Raw genomic sequence first — 23,815 nt, forward strand, 5'->3', positions numbered from 1 at the left:
ATCCAAAACTAGAATTTGCACTTGTTTCAAATGTTCCTTAGTCATTATAATAGAATGAATTCCAGACGTTTAAGAAGTATGCCCGAATTGAACCTTTTAATATTTTGTATATTTAAAATAAATAAATTAACTGAAATTTATACAATAAAATATTCCACTCACAGGGTGAATATATACATGGTTTTAGTGAGACAGTCGGCAAAAATCAGAAAGTTTCAAAATATTCATTTCTTTACTTTCTTACAGTATTTGTTGTAATTTTATTAATTTTTTGTCGTAGGGAAAATTGTAAGGAAAACTCTTTTTGAAGTTGCGTACGGAATTTTCAAAAATCATCCTTGCATCACTTCTCAGCCTCCTGTCCAGTATTACTCCAAGGTATTTTGCACACTCACCAAAGGGAATTGCAATATTGGGGCATAGAGAGAAACAACAGCACTGGCACAACATATTAAAGAGAGTGGACACAAAGCTAACTTGAAAACAGTAAGAATACTTGACAGAGAGAAAATAGAGAATAAACGCTACACTCTTGAGAGCTTAAGAATCCAACAGAGGCTGCAGATATCAATAAATACAAAAGAAGACAAAGACAACACTAAACTGCAATATTCCATCGCTATAACTTGACAAGGAACATTCTGTGATATAGTATTAAGTTTAGACTTGACTCCCTCACATTGTGCAATTATTTATATTATTATATAATTAGTGTCGTGTTGTCCAGTTTTATAGTAATATAAGTAATTTTTATAATGTAACAGAATCGTAAGTCTGAACTAAATATTTGAAATCAAAAAAATAATTAATGTATACAAAATTGTTGACAGAAAATCCAAAATAAAAATTCCAGACGTTTAAGAAGTATGCCCGAATTGAACCTTTTAATATTTTGTATATTTAAAATAAATAAATTAACTGAAATTTATACAATAAAATATTCCCCTCACAGGGCGAATATATACACGGTTTTAGTGAGACAGTCGGCAAAAATCAGAAAGTTTCAAAATATTCATTTCTTTACTTTCTTACAGTATTTGTTGAAATTTTATTAATTTTTTGTCGTAGGGAAAATTTTAGGGAAAAGTCTTTTTGAAGTTGCGTACGGAATTTTCAAAAATCATCGTGGCATCACTGCTCAGCCTCCTGCCCAGTATTACTCCAAGGTATTTTGCACACTCACCAAAGGGAATTTCAATATGGGGGCGTAGAGAGATGGGCTTAACCGTGGGAATTTTGCGTTCTTTGCAGTACATGACTAGTTCTGTCTTTACAGGATTTACACCTAGACCATTTTTCCTCGCCTATTTATTAGTCATCCCTAAAAATCTCTGTATAATATCTCTAATTGTGAAGGGGAAGTTTCCCCTGACTGCTGGAACCACATCACCTGTGCATGCCACCACTTTTATCCTTTTTTTTTTTAGGGAAACCAGAATTTTGTTTACAGCAACATTCCAAAGAAGAGGTGATAGAACTCCCCTGTTCATATACCTTTATACGTTTGGTTGTCCTAGTATGGCTGAAATACGTCTCGTCTTCGTTCGTTTAACAGCCTATGTTAAGTATCCCTAGATCAACACTCAGAGTTGTTAATGCCGCATGGCACTTGGCACTAGTGAAATAAAAGCTAAAATCGTTAAAACATTTAAAAGTCGACACATTTAAAACTCAAGGGATATTTATACACCCTCAAATTGTCGCTAGTAGGAGAGATCGTTCATTCATACGAAGAAAAAACATTTCTTTTTTCATTCTAACCACAAAAATTTGATTAAAAACTTCAAAATAAGATTTTTTAAAATTTTGTATATTATGGTAAGATTTTCTTCAACTTTAGATTAGATTATTTTAGGCACGAGTGGCAACCGAGCTTACTGATGCTTGTTATTGGCTACGCTTTTCGAGGCGGTTTATATTTCCATAACTTTTTTTCTCTGTACCAATTTACCGCGCCTTTGTATACTTACGTTTTATTAGAAATTCACTTAAAAGCACAGCAAATTTCATACTCGGTTCCAAATCTTTGCTCCTTTCCAATTTTGTCAATAACTTCATAATGCTTTTGACCAAAAAACCTTTGGATATTGTTTTTTGTGTTATCCTTGTGGCACTGGCACTACCGCCACACAGACCGCCTCCGCCGCCACCAAACATTCCCAATGGATAGTTGAGCAGTGTCACCGCAAACAGTAGATAAAATAGAAATGTTTGTTTTAGGAACTTCATTTCGCCACAGGCTCTGCAAATAGACTGTTGCCACAATGAATGACTTTTGGTGCTACATCAACTATCCTCTGTGCATTCAACCATGATGGCGCAAAAGCATCCATATGCGTATGGATGTTCCATATCAGATTGTAGTGCAAGAGCAATAGCAACATATTGTGACAGAATAACAACTGTTGTTATTCAAATTGATGATGGAATTCGATTTGGACCAAATCCTGACAAATTACATACATTTTTCATTCATCCCCCTCAAGTCATTTGATATGCAGATGCCAATGCTAAAGCAAATAGAAATTAGTTTTCCCAGCCTTTCAATTGGCCTCACTTCCTAATGTGAAATGGGTAATTTGCAGAAAAAAGAGGGATTTGAATTGATTTGATTTGATTCACCTTGCAAGATTGATATCAAATGACCATGGGCAATGGAATCCTTCTTTCTGCCCAAGTACTTTCACTTTCACATTAAATAATTCTCTAACAGTAATCCTCTCATGGCAGACTAAGTAAACATAGGTTAGATATAGTCAATCCATTGTGATCACGGTTGCCACACGAGCCAAAAATAATCTACCACCATTTGGAGAAAATTTTACAAAAACCTACCAAACGAAAAATATCTTATTTTGTCAAAATTTTTTTCTATAGAAAATTTTCTCAAAATTTTAGTTCTATAGAAAAGTTTCTCCAAATTTTATTTCTATAGAAAAATTTGTCAACGTTTTTTATTTCTATTGAAAATTTTGTCAAATTTTTATTTTTATAGAAAATTTTTTTAAAATTTTATTTCTATAGAAAATTTTGTCAAAATTTTATTTCTATAGAAAATTTTGTCAAAATTTTATTTCTATAAATTTTTTTTGTTTTGTTATTGTTGGTTTTGTTCTTTAATCATTGTTGTTGTTTTTTTGATTTCAGCTTAAAACCATGCATTGACTAAACTACAAGTGTAGCTTAACCAACAGAGGAAAAGAATGTTTGTCAAATTTATTTGGGCAAAGCCCTATAGACTGCAAGATGGTTGGATGGACGCACGTTTCGGAATTACCACATTCCTCATCAGCATCCTCTACTTGCAGCAAAACTATCAACCAATTATCAGAATAAATTCAAGGCAGTTCATTAAAGAAAGAAGGTTTTACATGATAGCTGACTTATGCCGGAATAAATTCGTACAAACATAACTCTTTTCCTTTGCCACCGTCAAATCATCGATTTGAGTGCAGTTAAAAATTTTAATTTATGTTAAAATTTTATTTTATCAAAAAATTTTATTTCTATAGAAAATTTTGTCAAAATTTTATTTCATAGAAAATTTTGTCAAAATTTTATTTCTATAGAAAATGTTGTCACAATTTTTTTTCTATAGAAAATTTTGTCAAATTTTTATTTCTATAGAAAATTTTGTCAAATTTTTATTTTTATAGAAAATTTTGTCAAATTTTTATTACTATAAAAAATTTTGTTAAAATGTTATTTCTTTATAAAATTTTGTAAAACTTTTATTTCTATAGAAAATTTTGTCACAATTTTATTTCTATAGAAAATTTTATTTCTATAAAAAATTTTGTCAACATTTTATTTCAATGGAAATTTTTGTCAAATTTTTATTTTATCACAAAATTTTATTTCTATAGAAAATTTTGTCAAATTTTTATTTTTATAGAAAATTTTGTAAAATTTTTATTTCTATAAAAAATTTTGTTTAAATTTTATTTCTTTATAAAATTTTGTCAAAAGTTTATTTCTATGGAAAATTTTGTAAAAATTTTATTTTATCAAAAAAACTTATTTCTATAGAAAATTTTGTCAAAATTTTATTTCTATAGAAAATTTTTTCACAATTTTATTTCTATTAAATTTTATCAAATTTTATTTTTATAGTAAATTTTGTCAAATTTTTATTAAATTTTTATAATCCACATCGGTTAATAATTCAATGATTACAACCGTTATGTTCATCGTAATTAAAGGAATAGGACAAACAATTAGGTAATATGGGAAAAAATTTAAAAATTTGAAGCAGAACAAAAAGTGAAGCAGATTTTTGGAAGAAGGAGTGACGAAGTAAATTTTGTGAAAATGAAGCAAAATACTTCGATTGAAGTAGTAGCGGCAGCACTGTTGGGCACTGTGCTGAAGAGCGTTGGGCTCTAAATGGGGTCTGATCCAAAAGTGACGCACTAGGTATATGAGAGCGTAATAAGGCCAATCCTGACATACGAGTCGATAGCCTGGTGAACATTAATGGAGAGCAAGTGCAACATAGAAATAAACTAATGCGGTAAATGGTTTGATGTGCTCAGTAGCCAATATCCCATCTTCCTCTTCTATAATCTTTGGATAGAGGAAGCACGCTCAAAAACAAACCCACACTCATAGAAAAAAGTCTGCTAAAAACAGCAGTCGATGTTTGCTGTTATATTTTTGTACTTCAGGGCCTAATGAACAACAATTTATAAAATGTTTAGGTTATAAAATTTCCCCCAAAGCATATTTAAGAACCAAAAGTAGTTTTTGGTATATTTTTGCAATTCGATAAATATTCAGATTTTTGGTGAAATACTATAGATATTCATAAAATATTGTTTTAATTATGTTAGGATAGCTCCTAAGTTGAAATTTTTATTTGTTTTAGCCAAAATAAAAAATGTTTTAATGTAATCGAGCTTAAAAATAGCAGGAAATGTTTGCTATTTCAGCAAACAGTGACTGCTGTCCCTTTTTCAGCAGACTTTCTGCTGTTTTAGCAGACTTTTCTGCTATCCCTACTAACAAATTTCTTTGGGTGCAGCCAACTACATTCAAATCGATGATTTGAGTTTGGCAAAGGAAGAGAGATATGCTTGCAAATGTGGGCAGTAGCCGACTATTAACCTTTTTTCGGAAGGTTCAAGTGTAGTTCACTTTGGGTTTAGTGAATTACCCGAATTTATTCTGATAACTGGTAGTTTTGCTGCAAGTAGAGGATGCTGATGAGGAATGTGGTAATTCCGAAACGTGCGTCCATCTTGCAGTCTATAGGGCTTTGTCCAAATAAATTTGACAAGCATACTTTTCCTCTGTTGGTTAAGCTAGTTTAGTCAATGCATGGTTTTAAGCTGAGATCAAAAACAACAATAATGAAATAAAATGCTGACAAAATTTTCTATAGAATAAAATGTTGCTAAACATTTCTATGGAAATTAAAATTTTGACAAAATTTTCTATTGAAATAAAATTTTGACAAGGTTTGCTATAGAAATAAAATGTTGACAAAAGTGTCTATAGAAATAAAATGTTGACAAAGTTTTCTATTGAAATAAAATTTTGATAAAATTTTCTATAGAAATATAATTTTCTTTTGGAGTAAAATTTTGACAAATTTTTTTATAGAAATAAAGTTTTGTCAACATTTTGTATGGAAATAAAATTTTGTCAAATTTTTCTTTAGAAATAAAATTTTTACAAAATTTTCTATAAAATTTTGGCAAATTTTTCTATAGAATTTTGACAAAATTTTCTATAGATATAAAATGTTGATAAAATTTCCTATAGAAACAAAATTTGCTATAGAAATAAATTAAAAAAGAAAATTCCATTGGAAATAAAATTTGGACACAATTTTCTATAGAAATAAAATGTTGACAATATTTTCCATAGAACAATTTTGACAAAATTTTCTATAGATTTCGAGACTGTGTGTTGTACGAAGTACATATACACCAATATCTGTCACAATTTTTTGCGTAATAACTATGTTTTCAGCATAAGAAACTATTTACGCATGGTGCCACTTTCGAGCCTATAGTAACGATGAAGATGAAACCGAACTTTGAATGGCGGCAGAAGAGGTTTAGGATATAACACACAGCTGACGCAAAACGGTATGTCTACGAGACGTCTTCAAATACATAACCAGGTCCTAATAATACAAAGTAACAATTGAAAATGTTTGTTTTAATAAATATAAATTATTAAAGAAAAATAACCATGAAAATCGCAATTTTAGCGTAATAATGTCATATTTATAACGCTCTTAGGGGAGTACAGTTCTTCCACCAAAACTGTAAATTAAAATCACATTTTTTATCAAATCTTGTCAAAAGTCCAATGGGAAGCATACATTTAAAGTATTAATTCCTTACAATTTCATCTTTTAAAATTAATTAACTTTGGCAAAATGCTGCGTTTCGGCTCAAAACCTACCTTTAAAAGTAAACTGCTCCATTATAGGAATTTCTTCAAACACAGACATATTGTACAAATAAAAGTTGTATATATACACCCCTTTACTATCATCATTTATTTTGAGAACAAAGAACGAAATCAACTTGACTTGGCAACACTGACATGAATGGAGGAATCGAAAGTAGTGTAGAAGAAGCATGCAATAAGAAGAAGACATATTTTTAGAGTGTGCGAATGCAAGTTAAGTGAAAATTTTATAAGTGCTAACAATATCACAGTATCTAACAAAGAGATCAAAAATCACCCAAATGAAAATTGAATGAAAGTCTGCTAGACAGATTTGAGTAAATCACTGGAAAAGGGAATGAATTGTGTGTTATTGCATGAGAAGAAATCACAGTGTAAAACAGCAGTTTGTAGTTATTCTTTTTCGTTTGTTAATTTCATAAGAAAGTCTCATATCATTGTCTTGGGCTTGAATCGAAATCCCCCCTCTACGTCTCCTAGTAAATATTGAATTTTCATCCAAACAAATACAAAATTGCTAAGCCATAACAAAGGAAATCATTTTGAAACAACGAGGATTTCGAATGAGAAGACGCATTAAGCAATAAAGTGCGTGTGCAATAGACGAAAGTTGCAATTGGAAATTTTTATTCTTACTTTCGTGTTACCCCTCGCCGAGCAGACGATTTCGAAAGCAATACGTCAAGAGACAGCACTTACAGAAGAACATTTGCAAACTCATTATTGGCTGTTTGACACGGCTGGTTAGGAAGAAAGCAGGAGTAGCAGTAGAAAGAAACAGCCAAACAATGTCTGAAAACAAAGACGAAATATTAGCAAATTTTCAGGTTTGTCCATCAAATATAATGAAACCACTTGATATTCTTAAGAAACCATTCGTTTAATTATTTATTGCAGAGTATAACAGGGATAGATGATGTCGGTGAAGCGTTTTCACATTTGGAAGAATGTAACTGGGATTTGATGGTAAGTCCTTTTTTGAAGGGAGGGTGGTTATACCTCTAATACTTTATATACATAATCCATTCTAGGCTGCCATTCAACGTGTTATACCTCAAGATGATCCAACTCCGCAAGCTGCAGCAGTAACTCCACCTTTGCGTATGGAAAACAATTTATCTTCATCTATGCGTCATGCAACCAGTAGCTCCACATCTGCTCTCAACAACTTTTCGCTGGCTCCGGGTCCATCTAAGAATTGCCCCCGTTGGCTAAAAAATGCTTCAGCAAATAATTTGGGAAGTTCTGCGGCAGAGAGTGCATTTGTTCCAGGTACATATGTTTCTAATATACAAACTTATTATCTTCTGAATGAATTTACCTGGAAAACAAGGAATATAATGTGGCGAAATTCACAAGCAGGTCCCAAATTTATTTCCAAACACTTGACACCATAGAAATTTTGGATTGCATTTTTTACATTTTCAATATCTTTTCTTTAGAGGGGGAGGTCTGATCCTCACAGGCTCCTTTACAGAAGAATCCCTGGGGTGTATTGACCAATCCCTGTTCTGGTCAACACCTATGGGAGGGACAAGTCATTTGAACAGTAACAGGGTAAATCTATCACGATTTGGTCTTATTCCAAAGAATACAACATGGAATAGTTTAGTAGGACCACCACTTAAACAGCTCCCCATGAATGAGTCTTGGACAACGTTTTAAGAACCTATTTCATTTTGAGCATGTAAATTGTCACCAAAAAGAAAATCAGTTTGCAATATTTCGAACGAGAGTTATATTAAAATTAAATTCAGTTGAATTGCATCGATTACTCCCTGAAGTTTATCCGCTCTTACGGTTTCAATGTGCGAGAAGTTGTTTTGGAAGAGGTGATTTAGATATGGAAGACAAAGACCATCCAGGAAAGCAAAATAAGTTTAAAGAAGCTAAAATCGAGGCATGAGGACAACGGTTGCCTCAATTGGTAGGATTCTACCAAAAAGGTTCGATTTATTACTGTTTAGTAGTTTGGTTGAATTCTTGATATTTTGATTGGGTTTGCATAATATTCCACTCCAACTAAGAGGTACTTCACAAACTTTTATAGAAATAATTTTCTATAGAAATAAAATTTGAAAAATTTTTATATAGAAGTAAAAAAATCGCAATTTTAGCGCAATAATGCTATATTTATAACGCTCTTAGTGCAGTTCAGTTCTTCCACCAAAACTGTAAATTAAAACCACATTTTTTATCAAATCTTGTCAAAACTCCGATGGAAAGCATAAATTTGAAGTATTAATTCCTTACAATTTCGTCTTTTAAAATTAATTAACTGTGGCAAAATGCTGCGTTTCGGCTGGAAACCCGAATGTATTACCCACCTTTAAAAGAAAACTGCTCCATTATAGGAATTTCTTCTAACACAGACATATTGTACAAATAAAAGTTGTATATACTCTCCAACTAAGAGGTACTTCACAAACTTTTATAGAAATAAAATCTGAAAAATTTTTCTATAGAAGTAAAAGTTTAACAAAATTCTCTATAGAAATAAAAATTGACATTTTTTTTTTTTTTGGAAATATATTTTTTTTAATTTCTTTTTATTTACAATCTATCCGAGGATAATAAGCAAATTAGACAACATTATTATATAATATTTTATACATCAATTACCGATTTTTTTTCAATTCCATCGAATAAAAGTTTGACAAAGTTTTCTATAGAAATAAAATTTTGACAAATTTTTTTATAGAAATATTTTTTTTTTTTTTGAAAAATTCATTTTATTTACAATCTATCCTAGGATAATAAGCAAATTAGACAACATTATTTTATAATATTATATACAGCAATTACCGATTTTATGCAATTCCATCGAGATTTACTAGTGAGATTTACATTGCATTTTAAAACCACAGATTAATTTGTTAAAGGCAAGTAGCACATTAGTCTTCTTGTTTCATTTTTTGCTTAGCCTCTCAAGATAGTTTTCTGAAAATCTGCATTTCTTCGCCATATCATTTCGGATACATCTGTTTTGGATATACCAAGGAGCATTAGTTACAAGTCGGGGACTTTTAGACTGGTATCTTTCAATAATGTCGACATTTGATTTTCTGGCAGTGCTCCAAATTTGTATACCATAGGACCAAACGGGCTTAAGTGTAGGTTTGTAGATATTCAATTTGTTCTTGATATCTAGTTTAGACTTGTGTCACAGAAGCCAGTACATTTTTCTAGTTTTGATTTTTAATTGCTGTCGTTTATCATGTATATGGTCATTCCATGTAAATCTGCGGTCTAGCACAATAGAAATAAAATTTAGGCAAAATTTTCGATAGAAATCAAATCTTGACAAATTTTGACAAAATTTTCTATAGAAATAATATTTTGACAAACATTTCTAGAATTTTGATAAAATTTTCTAGAATTTTGACAAAATTTTCTAGAATTTTGACAATGATTTTTTTTGTTTGGTAGTTTTTTGGTAAAATTTTCTCCAAATATTGGTAGATTATTTTTGGCTCGAGTGGCAAATGTGATGAGGACTCGTGGCAATAAGAACTTGCCCAATCTTTCAAAGATATACACAAAGCTATTTCCCACTGATTGAAACTATTGAGAATGATTCAAAATCAAGGAAATTGGGTAACGTAGGAGTTGAAGCCGGGAGACGTCCGAAGGCGACAACAAAGGTTTAGTTAATCCCATCGCTACTGGTGATGAAGAGCTTATGCACTACGATAATCCCAACCTAAAAATTCACATTGCTACCGCGGTCATGTCTCATCATTGACGGCAAAGCCGAATATCCATGAAAAGAAGCTGACGTTGTGTATTTGATGCGACCACTTGGATGTAACTGCTGCATCCGGGTGAAATGATCACAAGAGCTTTGTATCGAACTCAATTGATCCTTCTTCTAATTATCACTTGTTCCGAGGTATAGCGCATGAGCTGGGGGCTAATCACGGCATTCGATATCGAATTCATAACCGTATCGAAAAAATTGTCGATAGGATTTAAAGTTTGGTTCACGACATTCTAGCATTGCCAACAGTAAAAAACGAAGCAGAATGAAATGAAAAAATTAAGTTAGCGGCACAAAATCGAAAATATGTTTTTGAAGATTTCAAAGTAAAAAGTGAAGCGAATATAATCGTTCGGATTCCTTCTGAATTAGATGAGATTAATATAAAATAATACGGCGACAAATAAAGGCTAAGAGCATACATTGTCATTGGTGTAAGTTCGTGGGTTTGAAATGGGTGCACTGTTAGAGTCACCTTTTTGAAGGCACAATGGACAATATCGGCTGACGAAAGAGGCGTTCCATTGTTACTTGGAGGAATATAATTTTTGTTGCCATGTCAACTTCAATTCTATGGCTATTACAATTCTCTGCCGTCTTAAACCTCTTGGCCAGTGAAAGCTTTCATCATTCACTATTCTTACACGATGGCCCAGAAGCGTTATATTGTCATGATATGGTACGGTGATTGATTGATCACAATCTCCTGGATATCGCTCTTGCCTGTGCACTTTTTATATGGCTCTTTGCCAAGCTATGATGCTCGCTCCATCGATTATGACAAATTTTTGTTTACGATAGCAATTTACCAATCGAAAAAAGTTTAGACCAATAACCCCTCGACTCTCTTGATCCGAAAAATTTCGTTTTCGTTAAAAAATTCTAGATATCGAATGCCGTGATTAGCCCCCTCGCTGATCAGCATTTTCGTTTTTGTAAAGAAGCCGTTCCATAAAATTTTAAGTGTCATTTTTTATCGAAACAAAAATCACTCATTTAAAATTTCAGAATCAATAATTTTCTTAATTGGCGTAGATGAGTTTCCAAAAATATATATTTTACAAAAATTGACCTATTTTTTAGTGTTAAGTCAGACATACATAAATTTTTTTTTATTATTATTAATGTCCACTTTTTATACAATTAAACACTATTTGTGATGTTTTACTTTATTGACGAAAAGTATGGACCTGGGTTTTTAATTCTGAATACGGCTGGAGATTGTATACAAATTTCATTCATAATGCTTGAGACTACAAATAAATTTCTCTTGCCTCAATCTCATTTATTCAATTATCATTCTATTGATTTTTTTTGTGAAATACTAAATTGATTAAATTTCAGTTGCTTCAACATCTGCTGATGCTGATATAATCGATCTCACTTCAGATATGGATTTAGCCGAAAATCGAACATCGACATCTGCTGCATCTCCATCATCATCGGGATCAAAACCAATTTTATTCAACATACATTTTGACCAGCAAATCTATGACATACGACTGCCCTCCAATGCCACTATAGGTAAATTTCTAATACATAACAATAAAATACAACTAAAATTAAAATTCAAACATTTCCAGAACAATTGAAAAAGAAAGTGCATGATGCTACCGGAGTTCCAAGTTGTCGCCAAGCAATACGCGGCTGGCCGCCTGCTAAATTACATGATGCTCAAATACCAACTACTCAGTTATCAGCTTTAGGTTTATCGGGAGAAAATGAGTTAATATTAATCGATTTAACAGAAGAAGGCTATATGGATTTTGAAAAGTATATAATTTCTCATTAGTTAAATTTATAATTATATAAAATATATATGTTCTTTTTTTTCTTCTTTAAATAAGCGATGAAGTCTCTAGTCGTTTGGAGAAAACTTTTGTACTTACTATTGTTCGACAACCAAATGGTATACGACATGAATTGAGTTTTTCTGGACGTACTACGGTGCAAGAAGTCAAAACAAATGTCTATTATGTCACTGATATACCGGTGAGGCATCAAGAATGGACTGGATGGCCTCATGGATGCGATAATGATACAACATTGGCTGTAAGTCAATAATAAGGGATTTTCCAAACAGTTGCGTATTTTAAACCATTGCTTGATTTTTTACAGCAATCTGGCATACAATTGGCTCATAATTTTATTTTACATAATGCTGCGGATAAAATTCGTAATAATACTAACAACTCATCTTCCACCACCAGAAGTTCCAAGTAAGTTAATTTTTGACTATCTGGACAATGTAATGAGAACTAACAAATGAAATTTTTAATTAATCTAATTTTTTGAAAAAATTAAATATTGGAAATGTCGATCTTTGGGAATTTTGAAAATTCCTTGAAAGAAAACTTTGTCAAAATTTTATTTCTATAGCAAATTTTGTCAAAATTTTATTTCTATAGAAAACTTTGTCAAAATTTTATTTCTATAGGAAATTTTGTCAAAAATGTATTTCTATAGCAAATTTTGTCAACATTTTTTTCTCTAGAAAATTTGGTCAACATTTTTTTTTCTCTAGAAAATTTGGTCAACATTTTTTTCTATAGAAGTTTTATCAAAATTTTACTTCTCTAGAAAATTTGGTCAACATTTTTTTATAGAAAATTTTATCCAAATTTTATTCCTATAGAAAATTTTGTAATTTTTTTTTTCTATAGAAAATTTTATCAAAAATTTTTTTAGAAAAAAATGTTGACCAAATTTGCTATAGAAATAAAATTTTAACAAAATTTTATTTTTATAGAAAATTTTGTCGATTTTTTTTCTATAGAAAATTTTATCAAAATTTTTTTTAGAAAACAATGTTGACCAAATTTGCTATAGTAATAAAATTTTAATAAAATTTTCTATAAAAATATTTTTTTTTTGTATAGAAAATTTTTTCAAAATGTTATTACTATAGAAAATGTTGCCAAATTTTATTTCTATAGAAAATGTTGTCAACATTTATACCTATAGGAATTTTTGTCAAAATTTTATTTCTATAGAAAATTTTGTTTAAATTTTATTTCTATAGAAAATTTTAGTTCTACAGAAAATTTTAACGAACTTATTTATATAGAAAATTTTATCAAAATTTTATTTCTATAGAAAATTTTGTAATTGTTTTTCTATAAAAAATTTTACCAAAATTTTTTTTTAGAAAAAAAAAATTGTATATCTATAGAAAATTTTGTCAAAAATGTTTTTTTCTATAAAAATTTGGTTAACATTTTTTCCTAAGAAAATTTTTTTAAAATTTTATTTGTATAGAAATTTTTGTCAAAATTTTAATTCTGTAGAAAATTCTGTCAAATTTTTATATCTATAGAAAATTTTGTCAAAATTTTATTTCTATAGAAAATTTTGTCAAAATTTTATTCTATAGAAAATTTTGCCAAAATTTTATTTTATCTTTTCCTCTGTTGGTTAAGCTACACTTGTAGTTTAGTCAATGCATGGTTTTAGACTGAAATCAAGAAAACGACAACAATGATTAAATAACAAAACCAACAATAACAAAACGAATGAAAAAAAATTATTTCTATAGACAATTTTGTCAAAATTTTATTTCTATAGACAATTTTGTCAAAATTTCATTTCTATAGACAATTTTGTCAACATTTTATTTCTATAGCAAATTTTGTCAAATTGTATATCTGTAGAAAATTTTGTCAATTTTTTTTCTATAAAAAAATTTGGTTAACATTTTTTTCCTATAGAAAATTTTGTTAAAATTTTATTTCTATACAAAATTTGGTCAAAATTTTATTTCTATAGAAAATTTTGTCAAAATTTTATTTCTATAGGATATTTTGGCAAAATTTTATTTCTATAGAAAATTTTGTCAAAATTTTATTTCTATAGAAAATCTTGTCAAAAATTTTTTTCCATAGAAAATTTTGTCAAAATTTTATTTCTATAGAAAATTTTGTCAAAATTTTATTTATTTTTATTTATTGTTCTATTTATTTTTATTTCTGTAGAAAATTTTGTCAAAATTTTATTTCTATAGAAATTTTTGTCAAAATTTTAATTCTATAGAAAATTTTGTCCAAATTTTATTTCTATAGAAAATTTTGTCAAAATGGAAGTCTGCTAAAAACAGCAGTGGGTGCATGCTGCTATTTTTTGTACTTCATGGTCTAGCGAACAACTATTTGTAGGTTATCATATGTTACTGCCATTGTTTTGAGGAATCAAAAATATTGGTTTTGTATATTCCCGCCCTCTAATATCTTGTTAAAGCTCTTGAAAGCAATCAATTGATTTTGCGATTATGTCTTCATTTAAGAAATAATTATAGTTTTTAGCAAATTCAAGACCTATTCGTAATATATTGGATTTATTCTGTTATGATAGCCAAAAGTCCTTTTCAATTTCGATTCCATGTTATAACATATAAATTTCGTTTTCCTAATTCTAGTGCAATAGGTCTTGATACCGATAGCTCAGCAGATGAGTTTGAAGATGCTTCTGATTTTAATGCCAGTGAAGAATTCTTCACCGATCCTTTACCAGTTCAACCAACAACAAGATATTTAAGTAAGTCTTGGACAATAATGATAAATATACCGCGAATATTTTTTTTTAATGCTGTGATCTTTTTTTTCAGTTCCCAATAATACAGATAGTGAAATAACTGGATCTCTTAAATTTATTGAAAATTACAAACAAAGATTTGGTGAACCTTGTCCCATGTTCTTTCCAGGCAGTTTAGAAGATGCCATTAAAGAGGCCTGTCACAAACCTGCCAGAGAGGTTAGTTGTGCGTAAGCTTAAATATCCTCAAATAAATATGTGTGTGCGTTTCTTATCCATTTTCAGCGTAAATTATTGGCTATCTATTTGCATCATGGTGAAAGTATTTTAACAAATGTCTTTTGTGATCGCCTAATGAAACATGAAAATATTTTACAACAATTTGCTGAACATTTCATCATTTACGGATGGGATCTTACACACGAAAGTAATAAACATTTGTAAGTTTAAGGCTTCTCCAAAAAAAAAAAAAATATTTCAAAAACAAGTCCCGTTTTTTAATTAACACTCATTCTGATATTTTAGATTTTTATCATCTGTCACGGCTTGTATTGGAAATACTGCTTCAATTACCGTTCGCAATATATCAATAGATAAGCTACCATCAATATTGGTGATTGGCAAAAGTCGTCTATCGGGACGCTCCTCATGTGAAGTTTTATCTGTGATTCATGGTATTTTGTTATGCATACCATTAGAAATGTTCATTTATGGCAAATATACCGTACGTATTTTGTTTTGTTTTTTAGGCAATGTTGATTTGGATGATCTGTTATCACGTCTCTGGGAGTCGGTTGACATGTACAATGATCATTTAAAAGTTGAAATAGCCGAAGAAGATGCTCGTGCTGCACGTGATCAAGTGAAAGCCGAACAGGATATGGCCTATGAACAAACACTACAAGCGGACATTGCCAAAGAAACTGCTAAACGACAAAAAGAAGCGGCCATAGCAGCCGAACGTCAACGTTTAGAATCTGAAAAGGCTGAAGAAGAAGCAAGACGAGAATCAATCCGATTAGTGGTGAGTATTTAAAGGCATACAGCAAACAGTGAAAAGAAACCAACAAAAAATACAAACTTCGACATTAGTGGTATGGGAATTAACCATAAAGAGTGATACGGTCAAAATTTGGTCAATATAAACTTGACGTATTTCTTTCAATTTTGCATTTAAAAAACCTGAACACCCCTCATTTTGAAGGTGTTTGAAGGAATTCACTCTTCAGTTGTCAAAATGCCGTCCAAGCAAGAAGAGCAGCGTATCAAAATTTTGCTCGCGCATTGCGAAAATCCGAGCTACTCGCACACAAAGCTGGCAAAATCGCTAAAAGTTGCCAAATCAACCGTTACAAATGTAATTAAAGTATTTGGGGAAGGTTTGTCGACAGCCAGGAAGTCTGGATCGGGGGGAAATCGAAAACCGGAAGCCGCTGAGACGACAAAGAGAGTTGCCGGTAGTTTCAAGCGAAAACCTAACCTCTCCGAGATGCCGCAAATAAGCTGGGTGTATCTTCTACAACCGTGCATCGAGCCAAAAAACGAGCCGGACTATCGACTTACAAGAAGGTAGTGCCTCCAAATCGCGATGATAAACAAAATACGACGGCCAAAGCCCGATTCCGGAGGCTGTACACGACGAAACCTACGTCAAAGCCGACTACAAGCAGCTTCCGGGACAGGAGTTTTATACGGCAAAAGGAAGGGGAAAGGTACCAGATATTTTCAAGCACATAAAAATGTCAAAGTTCGCAAAGAAATATCTGGTTTGGCAAGCCATATGTACCTGTGGTTTGAAAAGCAGCATTTTCATAGCTTCCGGGACTGTCAACCAAGAAATTTACGTGAAAGAGTGTTTGAATAAACGTCTGCTGCCTTTCCTGAAGAAACACAGTTGTTCCGTACTGTTTTGGCCGGATTTGGCATCTTGCCATTACGGTAAAAAGGCCATGGAGTGGTACGCCGCCAACAACGTGCAGGTGGTTCCCAAGGACAAGAACCCTCCCAACACGCCAGAGCTCCGCCCAATTGAGAAATACTGGGCTATTGTCAAGCGGAACCTAAAGAAGAAGGCAAACTGGCTTTCTGCGGCGAAGAATGTGGACAAGGTGGCTGTACAAAATCTGATGGCAGGTGTCAAGCGTGAGGCCCGGCAATTCGGATTTGGAAAAGCGAAAGCCTAACTGAATATTTTTCCTGAATTTTATACTAATTGAACTTGAAAAAGAAATTTAATTTGATTTTTTAAATAAACGATTTCACCGATTTACACGCGTTTTCCCTTGACCAAATTTTGACCGTATCACCCTTTAATTGAGGTTATTGGTGTGCCAGAGGGATAATTGTAAATCGTCAATAAAAAAGGCTTTCAAAGTAAATTTTCGACATGTGTTCGGGATCAGTGATGGAGCATCTCCATTCATAAGTCGACTAATAGACTTTGTGTATTGTGAAAAATTAATTTATGGACTTTGGTTCCCTGAAAATTTTAAGAAAATCTGGGAACTTTACTCTTAGTATCTTTGGAGGTCCCCATCCCCTTCAAATTTTCAAACATTCATGTACCCCATATTAATTTCATTCCACCTCCCACATCTTCTGTAAATTTCAAGTAAATCGGAGAACTTTAGTTTATTGACTGTACCTTAAAAAAGCCAGGCAAAGGAGAGGTCGTCCTCCCCGATCAAATATGAAAAAACAAAATAGGGGATCTTTGTCTAGGTGCCACCCCCCAAATTCTCTAGGTTTGCTTAAAGTAGATGCCCGATTTATATTAGGCTCACTTAGTCTATTTAGTTCTTTGTGATTGCTCAAGAAAGATTAGCAAACTGCTTATGTTAGCATATTCCAGGTCCGCCAGTCAAAAGTTATATACCCGTAAAATTCGCTCAAGCCTTACACAAAAAACAGAACATTCAAACAAGAGGTGTTCTATCGATTCCTTTGGCTCCGTATCATGACAACTCATACAGTAGTCATTACACTTCATGCCAGTAGTTTTTGCAAACTCGCCTATCAGACATCGACCAGTTCTTGCAGATATAAGGAGTGATAGCTGACGTCTTGAAAACACTAGCATATCTAATGTGCGGTTTATATTTTAATGGGGCTATATTTCCTTGGCGTCCTTGCAATTCTCCCATCGGTCATTCGCCATCATAACAGCCTTCCCACGCATTAAGGGTTTGCAGGTAGCCAGAGGCATACCAACAGATACCATCGTTGTTGCTGAATGTTTGACTAATATGTCTAAAGGCAATAGATGCAGCATGACGTTAAGGGAATCTGTCCCTGTCTTACTGAATGCCTTTTTATACGAGTACAAGGCTTTTCTCGCCTTTTCTTCAATATTCGGCTTAAAGTTCAGCTTCCTGTCCAAAATAAATCCAAGATATTTTGCACAATATTGGGGCATAGGGAATTTTGCGTTCTTTGTAGTATATGACTAGTTCTGTCATTGCAGGATTTACCCCTAAACTAGAGGTGTGCGCGTGACACGAAATTGTCGTGGCACACGTGAATCACGTGAGTCATGAACAATATCTGAAACAACTTTCGTGAATGTGCGTGAATGGGACTGAAAAAAATGAGTCGTGCGTGAGAAATAAAAACCGTTCGTGAATGTGAATAAAATTTCTGCAAAATTACGCTCACGAAAAAAGATTTAATTCTTACTTGTATGTTAACTGAACTTAATTTAGTTGTCGAACTATATTCTATTTATGAATTTTGTTACCTTTGGTCATTCCCGGTTGGAAAATATCGTGAGTCTCTTGAATTTGTCGTGAGTCACGTGAATTATCGTTAATCGTGCGTGAGCGAGCGTCATTAAAAGTAGTTCGTGTGTGAGTACTGGTTTTCATTTCGTGAATGTGCGTGAGTGTGATGGCTACCACATGTGTCGTGCTTGAATAAACGTTTTGCTTCGTGAATGTGCGTGAGTGTGAGTGAAATTTCACTCACGCGCACACTTCTACCCTAGACCACTTTCCTTCGCCCATTGGCAACGCTGTTGGTGAACTTTATGCCTATCACTGAGTGCTGCCCGATTCTATGTTTAAATCAATGACACTTTTTTATAGCCGAGTCCGAACGGCATTTTACATTACGTTGAAAACACTAGGAGCAGCTTTCAAACACTCAGAAATGACACCAGCATTACTGAGAGGGGATAATCCACCGCTTAAAACATTTTAGGTGTTTGGTCGAAACAGGGATTGAACCCATGATACTTTGTATGTAAGGCGGACATGCAAACCATTATACTATGGTGGCTCCCACATGTTGAAAAACCGAAAACACTTAGTTGGGAAGTCTTATACCACCTGCCCTATAACCACGATTGCCACAGTTTGTAGGATTCTACTAAAAATTATAGATTTTTTTACTGTTTGGAAGATTGGTAGAATTCTGGATGCTTTGGTAGATTTTGCAAAATATTCCTCTCCAACTAAGAGGTACATCTCATACTTTTATAGATTTTTTATTGTGGTTTTTAGTTTTTCTTCTATAGAAATAAAATTTTGAAAATATTTTCTATAGAAATAAAATTTGAAAACTTTTTCTATAGACAAAATTTTCTATAGGAATAAAATTTTGACAAAATTTTCTATAGAAATATAATTTTGACAAAATTTTCTACAGAAATAAGATTTTGACAAAATTTTCTATAGAAATATAATGTTGACAAAATTTTCTATAGAAATGAAATTTGGACAAAATTTTCTATAGAAATAAAATTTTGACACAATTTTCTATAGAAATAAAATTTGGACAAAATTTTCTATAGAAATAAAATTTTGACAAAATTTTCTATAGAAATAAAATTTTGATAAAATTTTCTATAGAAATAAAATTTTGATAAAATTTTCTATAGAAATAAAATTTTGACAAAATTTTCTATAGAAACAAAATTTTGACAAAAATTTTTATAGAAATAAAATTTTGACAAAATTTTCTATAGAAATAAAATTTTGACAAAATTTTCTATGGAAATAAAATTTTGACAAAATTTTCTATAGAAATAAAATTTTGACAAAATTTTCTATAGAAATAAAATTTTAACAAAATTTTCTATAGAAATAAAATTTTGAAAAAAATTTCTATAGAAATAAAATTTTGACAAAATTTTCTATAGAAATAAAATTTTGACAAAATTTTCTATAGAAATACAATTTTGACAAAAGTTTGTATAGAAATAAAATTTTGACAAAATTTTCTATAGAAATAAAATTTTGACAAAATTTTCTATAGAAATAAAATTTTGACAAAAGTTTGTATAGAAATAAAATTTTGACAAAATTTTCTATAGAAATAAAATTTTGACAAAATTTTCTATAGAAATAAAATTTTGACAAAATTTTCTATAGAAATAAAATTTTACAAAATTTTCTATAGAAATAAAATTTTGACAAAATGTTCTATAGAAATAAAATTTTGACAAAATTTTCTATAGAAATAAAATTTTGCCAAAATTTCTTATAGAAATAAAATTTTGACAAAATTTTCTATAGAAATAAGATTTTGACCAAATTTTGTATAGAAATAAAATATTAACAAAATTTTCTACAGAAATAAAATTTTGACAAAATTTTCTATAGAAATAAAATTTTGACAAAATTTTCCATAGAAATAAAATTTTAACAAAATTTTCTACAGAAATAAAATTTTGACAAAATTTTCTATAGAAATAAAATTTTGACAACGTTTTCTATAGAAATAAAATTTTGACAAAATATGGTCATGGGAATATTGACATGTTCAGTCAATATTCCCAAAAAGGGAAACACTACCATGTAATACGTCATTCACATTACACTTCCCAAATTCCACTTTAACTAGATTTCAATTGTCGTATGCCCTATAAATAAGGGCTTTAAACCCAATTTTAATAGATTTCAAGCCTAATGTGTATAAGGTATATATTTGAAATTAAAGTAACTATCTTAAAAAAGGTTGGAATTTTCTTATTTCATAAAAAACATCCTTGCAATAATTATGAAATTTCGAAATTATGCAATTGCCAACGTGGGTTTAATCAGTCTACCAGTCTATCGGAATGTCGGGTTACAGAAATGTGACAATCATAAATTAGGAAGTGCAAACTTCTTTTTAACAATTGGAAACCCGTTGGAATCTGGATTAGAACCCACGACTATGTATGTTCCACAAGGCAACTACTATGACTTGGTACCATAGTTATTCACATTACACTTCCAAAACTCCAATTTAACTAGGTTTCAACAGTCATTTGCCATATAAAACCATCTATTATACATAAAATATTGTAAAGAAAATTTCCTGGGAATTCCCGCACTTCATTCCTGGGGAAGAGGGAGCGAAAAAATAGCAATTTCCCGGGAATTCCTGGGAAAAAAACCTATTTGGTAGTTTTTTGGTAAAATTTTCTCTAAATTTTGATAGATTATTCTTGGCTCGAATGGCAACCATGCTTATAACCCAGGCACTGCTCCTTCTGGTTACCACTTGGTCCGATCGATAGCGCATGATCTGGCGTTTGTTCCCGTTAGAAAGCCAAACATTTCGTCGATGCGTGGATGGAGTCAAAAGATCCGCTTTTTCGAAGCTGAGAGAATGTAGTGAGAATCAATTCATCGATTGATCACTCTATTACAATTTTTTCGGAATAAATTCTCAAAGATTTGAAAATCACGCATTTTTAATTTGCGCTCCTAAATGGTTTTCATATTCAGCAGTTTTGTTGCTATTTCTCTTTTCTTTTTTTTTCCAAAATAATGTGTCGAACATATTCCACTGATTTGTCAAGTTCTACCTGTTATAATCACATTGTTGAGTTAGACGACTCAACCAGGAATTTCTGTTAATATTTTCTCCATGAGTCGTTGGAAGTTTGCCGGTGCACTTGCAATTCCGAAAGACTCACGTTTAGGTAATTCAACTCTTTACGTAATTCGATGTGCAAATAGTCATCACTCAGGTCTATTTTGGAAAAATACCCCTTCAAGTTTGTGGAAAAAAGTCCTCAATTCGTGTATTATTACTTAAGATACACAAAAGTTGATTTAATTTTCTGTAGACCTCTGGTCCAAGCAGAGAACATGAATGCCCACTAAAACAAGTTTTCCCTTAAAACTATCGCTAGTTGTTCCCACACTTGGTTATCTGTTATTTTTTTTAATTTTTATTTTTTTTTTAGGCCGAACAATCATTACCCAAAGAACCATCAGACACCGAAACAAATATATCAAAAATTCGGGTACGCAAACCAACTGGAGACTTTTTGGAACGTCGCTTCTATGCCAACAATACATTACAGGTAAGTTCCACGTACAATTATAGAAAATTCAAAGATATACCAAAAAATCAATAAAAAATTCTTTGCAGGATTTATTAAATTTTGTGGCGTCCAATGGTTTTCTTATCGATGAATATAAAATTCTTTCGAGTTGGCCTCGTCGTGATTTGACAGCCATGGATTGTAATCAGACATTGCAAGAATTGAAATTATATCCTCAAGAAACAGTGATCTTGGAAGAACGATGATTTTAAACTCATTCATATATAAGATAAAGGAAAAAAACAAAAACAAAACAAAAACACAACACATAAAACAACAAATAAATTATTAAGGCGCCTATAAGAAAAGCAAAAAAAGAAAAACGAAATACATACAAGCAAAAAACAAACAAACAAAAAAGCAAGACAATCATTTCATTTCAATTTTAGGTAAGATCCTCACCAAATTATTTAACGATTTTTTTATATACATCCTGTCAATAATACACAATCTCCTATACTATCATCGTTTATGTAAAACTATTGTCTTTAAAAAGAAGCAGTTTTTAAATACATTTTTTATTGTCCTTTTTTTAATTTCATATTAGCAATTTGTTTTGAGTTTAAAAACCTATTCCATTTTTTCAATTTTGTTTTTAATTTCCGCCACTGATTCGTTTATTACTCCCACTCAGATTTACATTCGGCGATGAGCTGTACCAGTCTATTAGTGCTATAGCCTATCGCAAACTGGTTAGATATTTACGAAGATGGCGTGATGCTTAGCGTTGCACTATGCTGGCACCAGTGTTGCCAGTATTGGGGATTTTACCCAAATTGAGGATATTTTTTCGTGAATGGGGACGGATTACTTGAGTTGGGGTGGATTTTTTTCGGAATCGGTTCAGTACAATAAATCAGGTTTACATGAAATTCTATTTATTTTCCACATAAAGATGTTCCAGCGGTGTACTGCGGAGTCAGTCTGTCGAAATTCTAACTGCATCGTTCTGACAGATCTGTATGTCACTTCACAGAGTGTCGCTTGGTTGAGTCAACAAGGTCTCTTTGCCCGTAAGTCTTTTCAATGTTTCGCTTTCCTATGATGATCGAATGATCGAAACACGGTGTGGCGCCCGCACAGATAATTAACTCTGGACAGTCATCCTTCGTCAAAATGACGACGAGTAATTTCAGTTTCGATTTAAAATACATTTTGGTCGATTGGGAAATGATAAATTTAAGTTATACCAATTTAAAAATTTTTATGAACTTTTGTGTTATACTAATTAAAAATAAATCGAATGAGAAAATAAACTCAATTTTGGCTCACAGTTTTGCTCACGATGCAAATTATAGCGTCTTGAAATAAGCCGTAGTCAAAATGACGAAGGATGACGTTAATGTACAAAAAATTAGGATGACTTTCCAGGGTTAAGTGCGTGTAAATGTAACCATAGCGATAGGCGGTCGGCGAAACATTTTTTTCCGCGGCGACAAATACAATATACTTATCGGGAAAAATTTCTACTTTTCTTGTTTCCGAGTGTTTTTGATTTTTAGCATGATTTTTCAATATTTAATTAGGGTTGAATAAAAAACAAGTAATATCTTATTTTTTTGTTGTGTTATGTGAAAAGAATGTCGACAACAATGCCTATTTTCCACCAAGGAATTCGAATTACGGTTGGTAAAATTCTACCAAAAATGGTAGATTTTTTACTGTTTGGAATATTGCTAGAATTTTTGATGTTTTGGAAGATTTTGCGAAATATTTCTTCAATTCTCTATAGAAATAAAATTTTGATAAAATTCTATGCAGAAAAAAAAATTTGAGAAAGTTTC

At 31.4% G+C, this 23,815-nt stretch overlaps 2 protein-coding genes across 2 annotated transcripts in view; one reads left to right on the forward strand and one right to left on the reverse strand.

Moving 5' to 3' along the window:
* The window catches only part of LOC142239952 (uncharacterized), a 31,442-nt gene extending 24,976 nt beyond the window's left edge, over positions 1–6,466 (reverse strand). Inside the window, exons 1-4 of the mRNA XM_075311684.1 lie at positions 6,418–6,466; positions 2,623–2,731; positions 2,558–2,560; positions 1,971–2,242 (exon numbers count right to left, since the gene is read on the reverse strand). Coding sequence (XP_075167799.1) covers positions 1,971–2,242; positions 2,558–2,560; positions 2,623–2,731; positions 6,418–6,466 — 433 coding nt within the window. The remainder of the gene's footprint in view (positions 1–1,970; positions 2,243–2,557; positions 2,561–2,622; positions 2,732–6,417) is intronic.
* A 130-nt stretch (positions 6,467–6,596) lies between these two features.
* On the forward strand, positions 6,597–22,567 carry casp (Fas associated factor casp). Its single transcript, XM_075309787.1, has 14 exons — positions 6,597–7,253; positions 7,324–7,392; positions 7,458–7,698; positions 11,531–11,710; positions 11,770–11,959; positions 12,034–12,238; positions 12,305–12,405; positions 14,598–14,716; positions 14,787–14,932; positions 14,999–15,153; positions 15,239–15,387; positions 15,463–15,737; positions 21,891–22,010; positions 22,079–22,567. Exons 1-14 carry the CDS (start codon positions 7,215–7,217, stop codon positions 22,235–22,237), a joined length of 2,148 nt encoding a protein of 715 aa, XP_075165902.1. The 5' UTR covers positions 6,597–7,214; the 3' UTR covers positions 22,238–22,567.
* The last annotated feature ends 1,248 nt before the right edge of the window (positions 22,568–23,815 follow it).

Source organism: Haematobia irritans, chromosome 5 (genome assembly GCF_050003625.1).
Source record: "Haematobia irritans isolate KBUSLIRL chromosome 5, ASM5000362v1, whole genome shotgun sequence".
Classification (NCBI taxonomy): Eukaryota; Metazoa; Arthropoda; class Insecta; order Diptera; family Muscidae; genus Haematobia; species Haematobia irritans.